General features: G+C 39.4%; 1 protein-coding gene across 1 annotated transcript in view; it reads right to left on the reverse strand.

Moving 5' to 3' along the window:
- The window catches only part of LOC118247778 (ovostatin-like), a 28,718-nt gene extending 20,168 nt beyond the window's left edge, over nt 1–8,550 (reverse strand). The window contains 11 exon segments of the mRNA XM_050713709.1: nt 645–754; nt 1,006–1,126; nt 1,857–1,974; nt 2,680–2,764; nt 3,947–4,115; nt 4,970–4,990; nt 5,474–5,526; nt 6,421–6,577; nt 7,315–7,498; nt 8,377–8,462; nt 8,464–8,550. Of these exon segments, the coding sequence (XP_050569666.1) occupies nt 645–754; nt 1,006–1,126; nt 1,857–1,974; nt 2,680–2,764; nt 3,947–4,115; nt 4,970–4,990; nt 5,474–5,526; nt 6,421–6,577; nt 7,315–7,498; nt 8,377–8,462; nt 8,464–8,550 (1,191 nt within the window).
- Between the last annotated feature and the right edge of the window lie 278 nt (nt 8,551–8,828).

The following is an 8,828-nucleotide window of genomic DNA, read 5'->3' on the forward strand; positions in this document are numbered from 1 at the left end:
AAAAGAAAAAAAAAAAAAGAAAAATGGTGAGAAATTCTGTGCTCACCAGAGGATAATAACTTAAGCACTAAGGACATTTGCAGGGAGTAGAAATCAAGAGTGAAATGTATTTAAGAGGCAAATGGGTAACCTGTAGAATTCAGTAAGCTTCTGGACATCCATATACAACCTTCCTTCTGCACTGCATATAAGGACAATTCTGAATAGCTCATCCTCATTTCTGTGCCTGGGTTTATCCTGAATGTGCAGGTTGGGAAGAATTTGGGTGTGCTCTAGCACTTGTATTGCTCTAAGTAAACATCCCCATGACTGTGTGATGCAATGTAGGGTAAATTTTGCCTTCAGTTTAGGCACTGCTGTTGCTGGGGAAGTTTCTTGCAGACCTGTCTTCACTACATATGACCTTTCACTTACCCATCTCTCAGGCATTCTCTAATTATGGCTGAGGGCATTATCAATACAATTTTCTTATTTTTTCTAGGAACATCTAATATAATGACAGAACTATGCAGCAATCATTGCTATGCAACATTATCAAGGGAAGCTATCAGTATATAGTAAAGGGGCAGACATAAACAGGGCAACATAGAAATCATGCTGGACCTGAGGGAGTTCTTTCTAAATGTATCTTCTCAGCTACTCACCTCACCAAAGTAAGGAATTCCCCTCTTGTAATACAGATCCATATTCCTGAACATCACTCTGTCATTTTCTTGGTTGACTGCAACATAGTCATAGTCTTTTATCTGGATACCTGTAAGACACACCCAGTATAAAGTGGAGGAAACAGAAATGGGCAGAAAACAGTTTATTTTGAAAAGTAATATGGAGAAGTGGTGTTCTGGAGGGAGAGCTACACATAAAATGGTGATTGTTTGATGCACAGATTTGTGATTATTTGATGCACATCTGTTTGATACACAGATTGGGATCCAGGAGATTCCTCTCAAGAAGTATTACCCTTTAGATTTACTCAACTACTTCTCAACCTTCACTTAGTGTTACCTGTCCCATTTTCAGTGACGGTGGTTTCTACATTGAGCCTGGCATACATCCTGGCATAGCTGCGGTAGAGCTGGAAAGTTTTGGTGGAGATGACAGTGCTGAGACAACCATCCTTCCCAAGCTGAAAAAAAGAGCACAAATAGAAAAGCCCATTGTTGTCAAGGTTTGGAAAACTGCTCCTCAACCTGTATTATCAGGTCTCTGAAGAGCTTCATGCCTCTGCTCACATTTCCTTCAGCTTTTGCTTTCTACTCACTCCCCTTCTACCTTACACTTCCTACCCTCCAGCTCCCCACCATTTCATAGGGAATCATCTCTCCTCCCTCCCCCTCATCCTCTCTGCACTCACATCCCTTCTCAAACACATCTTGTATGATGCTTGATCTCTCTTATCAGAGCTTAGTTCTTTAAAGCACTTTGAACCTGATCTAGTTGAGAAATTAATAATCAGTTTAACAATGTGTCCTCAAAGACTCCCAGCAGAGGTCTGCTGATTATCCCCAGTAAGAGCACAGATCTAGCATTTTAGGAATAATCACAAATTCATAGTTTTATAAGCTTCCATCCCTCATACTGACTCTTATGAGTCAGAACTTAAATTTCTATTGAAAAATTACTTCCTTTCTCCCCTTTTCTTGAAGGGGAATGGCAAAAGCCAGTCTCCTAATGAGGTCATTGGTAAAAACTACCTTTATGGTCTTTCAGCATTGCCTGTAAGATAGTGAGACAAAAATATGCCTCTGGGATTATCTCTCTGGTGTTCCCCAGGAAATGAATGGGGCCTTCATACACTGTGTTACATGTTGAGTAGTCAAGTTCACTGGGAAGAAAGGCTTAGCCCTTTATCATACCAGTCCGGTGACAGCTTCACAGGTTGGTTTCTGGCTTTGCTTACATCGTGGGTTATAAAAGCGCTCCTGACACACATTGATTCGGACATTCCCCTGCACTGGTTGGCCATAAGTGTACCTAGGAGAGGAGGAGAAACAAGAATCCAATTACGTCAAATTAGCATGAAACCTGCAAAGACTGTGGGGTATTGCAGGCTCTAAATCCCTCAGAAGTGCCCAGAGCACAGTCAGAAGAGAAGCTAGGAATTAGGACCAGTTAGCCCTACCTGAATTCCCTTCAACTATTTTTAGACAGTCTTTGGCATCTTATTTAAAAAGCCCACTTTACCATTGATTTGGTGTAGCCATTCTTTAAGGTCTGCAGCTGGAAAGGGATGCTGGACTCAGGTTTGGGATATTATTCCCTCCTGCTTGCTCTTCCTCATTATTGCCTTACACAAAGCAGGAGGTATTGCAGTCCTTGGTGCTCAGGCTTATGCCACTCTGTCTTTCTGCCGAAAGACGAAAAGGTTACAGCCAGAAATCCTATTGATAGACTGTCCTCCTGTACTATTTCTCTCCTTCTCTGTACTAGTGAAATCAACAGCTATTGAGCATGTACCATTTGATACCTTCAGACTGTTGAACACACTCAAATCCTGCCAGTTCTAATTCTTCTATGTAGCAGAGTGGAGTTGTTTCATGCCATGGAAGCCATAGCTAAAGGAATTCCTACAGTCCACACATGAATCAGCAGCAGGCTCCTTGTTTCACAGCATGTCACACCTTCCTCTTTCCCATGTTTCTTGTTCACAGATGTGTTATTCTCAGCTTTAATACTTACGATGCACAAACATTCACCCTGATTTCTTCATCAAAGAAAGAGATCCTCCTAGGCACACTAGTTGTCACTTCAAACTTCGGCAGCACTGGGAAAGCAAGATGAATATGATTGGTCAGCAGTAGCATGCCATAGGCAGGTGTGTATGAGGAAGACAGTAAAAAAATATAGTTGGCAAAAGCATTTTCACCAACATGGGAGAGAGAAGTCTACCTAGGATTTTGCTGTAGAATATTATTGGACAATAAATTTAACTTAAGTGGTAAGATGAATAACTTTTAAATGCAATAATAATCATCATAATAATGATAACAGCCACAGTAGAAACTATGATAAATCACTTTAGTTGGGCATGCATTTTTTCAAAGGAAATGTGGGAGTAACACTGATGTCTAAATGTAGTTAAGCCCTGTATAGCAGAAGACACTATGCAATCCTGCCCTACTGAAGGAGAAAGGCCAATGATTAAGTGAAACAGTAAAACCAAACAGGTCCCACTCCTTTGTCACACCCTCTTTTCAGCCTATTCTTTATCCCAGGTCACCAGCAATAACAAAAACACAGCTGGAACAGGCCTTTTTCTCATACACCTGTACACAGGAGACTGAAAGGTATGAAAGAACTCTGGAGGGTGAGCAGGAAAGGTGCTTTACTGTCATTAAAAAAAAAAAAAAAAAGAAAAAAGAAAAGAAAGAAAAAGGAAAAAAGGCTGGGAGTTGTCCAAGCCTTCTCTAGGCATTACTAGGGAAAACCTGCCACAACCTATAAGATGAAAAAATTGTAAAATTAAAATGAATTGAGTGACTCCCCTGTAAGGGCATCACTATGAACGCTTTGGCACCTCCACTGCTCATTACTTTTCATTGTGCACTTCCACTGGTTATCCAGCCTCTCCCAGTAATGAACTGGTAACCATCATCTACCGTCTGACAGAAAACCTCTTCAGATTTCTGCTGCATATTTTATCCTAGTGCTCTTCATACAGTGATGGCCTCCGCAAAACAGGACAGAAATGAGTCAGGCCTCATTAATTTTGCCTTTGAACTAGTGAAGAATGTAACACCTGAGTGATAGGACATGGATCTTAATTCCTGAAAAATGTTGTCTCTTTCAGCATTTCTTTTTTTCTTCTTGCCTTCACTTGCTCCACCCAACTCTCTCCATGTGTTTCTTTCTTAGACATAAACAGGATATTTCAAACATCAACACCTCCTATATGACTTAGACAGAGCCAGCCTCTGACGCAGTGAAGTTCACAGCACTTGCTTACCATATTCCTCCACTGTGAAGAAGTGGTACTCTTTATCCCCTGACTTCTTCTCCACAATGATGTGGTAGGACCCCAGGATTGGCTCCTGGATTAATGGGAAGGAAAGCTGGACAATGCCATGTGTAGATGTTACGTCCAACCACTGCAGAATCTGGTTTTGCTCTGGGTCCTGGAGAGTGGGATAAAAAGAAAAATGAAAACCTTTGTCACTCTCTTTTTTGTCTTCTTTTAAGTTTTGTATCCTGGCATGCTGGCTTAGTGCATTACTGTATGAACGGGAGTTTGGGCTGATGACCTGTGTTCTGATTTACCATTAGTTTTCCAGATCTCTTTGTGCACTAAACAAGCCTACGTTTTTTTAAAATTGATTATTAAAATTACTTGAGAAGGAACCACTCTTAACCTCTGCAGTAGTGTGTAATTATTTTCTATCCAAGGTGATAAAGTGCATGGGAAAAGGTGAAAACTACATCTTCTATCATCTAAAGATGTTAAGTCTTGTTGACCTAAATCAATGCTGACTTCCAAAGATTCTGGGAGAAAACTTTCCGTTTCAAAGTTGTATTAAATCAGTTGTAGTAGAGGTGGAAAGAAGACTCACATCTTCTGACTTACAAAAATTTGACACATTTGACATTTGTGATTCTTAAATCTAATACATCTCTATTAAGAATGAATGATTTGAGCTTTATTCACAAGTCTGGTAAATATTCTTGCATAGTATTAGATATGAACCTTTTTCACAGAAACATCTGAAAGTGCAATACTTGCATACTAGAGCTGGTATCATCTAGGAACACTTTTCTGTGGGCCTTCTGCCATAACCTGTGTCTGATAAGTTTCCTAAATCGTGATGGAAATAGATTTCATTTGTTTTGGATACTCGGTACTCACAGCAGGGTTAGTGAGGAGTATGCATTTGAAATGGCAAATGAGAAAGCCATGTTTTAGGAATGCTGAAGCACTGGAAAGGTTGCGGCCTTTCCAAAGAAATTTGCACTTTAATGATGTGGCATCTCTTACCTCAATGATGATTCGGGGATACTGGAGGAGGAAAAAAAAAAAAAAAAAAGAAAAAATGATCAGAACATCAAGAAATTAACTGTGGAGCTTGAAAAATACTAGACCATAAAGAACACTGTGAACCGCTTTCTCTGAATACAGAAGACTGTGTCAGGGAAATGATTTGAAATTCCTGTCTGTAATTGAAGAGATAATTCTAGGGGGATAACCTGTTTATGAATTTATCTTTTCTACGGAAGCATCCAATCTCTTTCTACAGATCTGGGGCATGTGAAGTGAAGTGGTTACAATATCTGAGCACTGTGAGAGATTTCCAGGAGTGCTTTCAGAAACTTTGCCCTCTGTAAAGGCAGGAAAGAGATAAGGTGTCGACTTACAGAAGTTCTCCAAAAATAGCAGAGGCCTGTTCCAGTCCCTTCTTATTCAATATACAAGTGAGAGAGTCTCTGTGAAGAGGCACCCCAAGAGAGAGCTTGAAAAATCTTGACTATCACTCTTACTTACTGTCTCTTGAACAGGTCTGAACTGGCTATCCAAACTGACCACACGAAACATCACTGAAAAAGATATAGGACAAAAAATTATCATTTACTTTAGTGGTAAGTTGCTTTCAATGTATAAGTGAAACAAAATCTGTTCAGGCTTTTAGGAGGAACTAATAAGTACTTGGAGAACTAGAGAACTAGAAAGGATTTTTTTTATCCTAGCCAGTGAAAAACAAAACAGAACAAAACAAAACGCTTATCAGCTGAAATGCCTTTAATACTGACCATCCAGGACTAAATTAACTTATAAAGTGAATACAAATATCCTATATTATCATCAGTTGTTCTTGAAGGATTCAGTACTTTGGAGTGTTTCCTAAGAAACTGCCTATACAAATCACTTCAATGAAACAATCAAAATGAGGGAAGAAGGTATCTTTAGTCTGATTTTAAACCCTGCAGCACTGTAACTTGCTTGTACAAAAGATACAACTAACTATAACACAGACAGTAGTCATTTAACTATGGTAATTAAATCAGCTCTAAGAATTAGATTAGCAGTTAACTATAAAGAGCTGTTGACAGCAAATGACATGCTCAAATTATTTTTATATGAAATTTAATTCCAAGCTTTACCTACTATTTTCTGTATTTTTAAGGATGCTCTTTACATGATTGGTCTCAGTAAATCTGGCAGAACTCAAAATTATGTAAATGAAATTAACTCAGAAAAGACACATGAACCCTATTTGTTTCTTGCAATTCTGTGAATTGGTTCTGTTTTTCACTGACTTTTGATGAGCCCAAAGTCAGATGACAATTACACACTATCTGATGACAATTATACACTATACACTGCCTTTGCAGTCTGTGGTCTTTTCCTCCACAAGAGAAGTCCTTGTCATTCTTGACCCACCCTTGCACTCATTTTCCCAGGTCACTATCTGAGTCAAATTCCCCAGCCACCTTTTTGTCCTGGTTTGTAGATGGGTTTGTCCGTCTGGATGAAGAGAATGTTATCCACATTTTCGATTGCCACTGATCTTCTCTCAGCTAAGTTGACTGTGGAGCCTTTGGCAGAGAAAGAAATGAATGCCAAGGGGTCAGAACCAGCAGGAGGAACCTGGAGAGAAACAAAACCCCAAAAGAAAAGTGTTAAATGAGGCATGTTGAGGTGCCCTGACGCTTCGGATTCTTGAGTAAGATACTGCCTGTGAAGTGAATCATTAATAGCTTGTGCTAAGTCATGAGAAACCCCACATTTACCAGTGACATAGTCTCTGGTAAACTATGCTGTGGAAATCTCTGTCACCATGTAGCAAGGTTTTAAGTTATGCCCTATCCTAAGCATTTCCTCATCTCATGTAGCTACGTGCCTACAGGCAAGTTTCCTAGCTGTACAGCTTAGTTCTGAAGTGTTTATCCCGCTGCATTCTGGAAGACATAATCTTGGGTCTCCTCTGTCATATTTGTCTTGATCTTGCAGAGTCATAGAAAAGGGAATGAGCATTTCCCTTCTGGATTCTCCAGTGACTTGACAATTTTCCCTTAGCAATTATGACAGTTCCATAGGACACATGCACCTGGGATGGCAATTAAAAGCATTTTCCTATTCGCTCTATGAATGGAGATGAAAAGCCTTTCTCCAGCTCTCCTCCACAGCCCAGATATCTTTCTTTTCTTTTTTCTTTTCTTTTTTTTTTTTCTGTCTTTATTGTCAGCTTTTCCAACAGTTTATTTTTTTTTTGGTCATATTGTATGCCTGCACTTTTCACCTTTATGCTCTCACTGACAAAAACAGTGGCACTGAAATATTTCCAGCTTCTACACCCTCTTTAGTAGTCTCAAAAGAGAAAATACCTTGAACTCGCAACACTTGAAGAAATCATTCTTCGTTACAAACTCCTCAAAGAGAGTTGTCTGGATGTTGTTGTATTCCAGGACAACGCTCAGGGACAAAGGCTCGCTGACGCTGTGGAACTGCACACAGGCGGTCTGTGGAGAGTCGCTCCTCACTACTGTTGGTACCAGCAGCACATACTGACTGCAAGAAGGCAAGACCAGTTTAGAGAGTTCAGTCGTAGAGGAAAGCAATAACAAACAGGACAGGAAAACGCCACAGAAATGCTATACATATGAAAGAAATAATGCATGACAGAGCTGATGATTTGGGTCTTCAACACAATATGAATCACAGTCTTTTCTTGGTAATCGGATCCATTCCCTCCTTTCCCTCCACCTCCAGCTTTGCTTACTCATATTGTCTTTATTGCTATTTTCACTTGCTTAAGTCAGAATGTATGATATTCAAAGATCAAAAGTAAACTAATAATTAAAAAAATAAAACCAACAGTGTATCTGAGAAAGCTAAACACTTCACAGTGCTTTCCTTTAGCACTTCTGAGAAGGGTTAAATCCCCTTCTCAAATGGTGTATTTTTGAAAACTGTCACTGAAATCTTTGATTTTCATAAAGCTATAGATGCCGACAGTGCTGTATAAGCCCTCATAGCACAGCAAGTGTAGAAATAACAATAACAATAATAACAACAGGATTACTGTTTAGCATAGCTCCTTGGAACCAGACATTATCTGCCCTGTAGGACACTCTCACTCTGTACTGCCGATATGTACCTCTCCCTGATCGTTAGTATTACTTGCTAACCTAGTATTGAATGTCCTCTCAATGCACTTCAGACTTCACCTACTCTGGTTCTAGGTTTCTGTCACTCAAATCAGATTTTGTAGCAGTTTTATGATGGAGAACATCATTCCAAACCATACTTCAATGTTATCTACTTCAATTTCAAACATATTTCAGAATCTAGGTTACATTACATAGCGATGTTCCATGATAAATTAACTAGAAGGAAAAAAACCTGAAATATTGTATCATAAAAACACATAAGGTATTATCTCTTACGGTTCAGAAGACACTGTGGTGATCCAGCTCAAGCAGAAAATACTGAGAAGTATCCTTGACCACATCTCTGTCCTCGAGGAAGAAAGAAGAGGGACTGATCTCAAGTGGACAGCCTGTCTTCTGGCTTTTAAACTGGCCTGGGATGGTGCTCCTCCTTCACAGCTTCAGTCACATTCTAACAAAAAAAATCTACATAAAATTTGCATAGGTTCATCTTCCTCTCACCTGTATGTTCTCACACTCTTAGAATTCTCAAACAACAGATTAGGAAAGCTCTCATACTTCACATAGCTTTGTGAGCTAGCCAGACCGGTTTCTGCCAATCTGTTTTATTGAAGCTTAGCTCTGTGATTAACGTCATTGTGTGAAGGTTGCTTAATGTTTCAACTTGTTAATTTTTGACATTGCTAAAGTATTTCCTTGTTCTGTGAAGATTTTTCCCTAGAAACATC

This window comes from Cygnus atratus, chromosome 1 (genome assembly GCF_013377495.2).
Source record: "Cygnus atratus isolate AKBS03 ecotype Queensland, Australia chromosome 1, CAtr_DNAZoo_HiC_assembly, whole genome shotgun sequence".
Taxonomy (NCBI): Eukaryota; Metazoa; Chordata; class Aves; order Anseriformes; family Anatidae; genus Cygnus; species Cygnus atratus.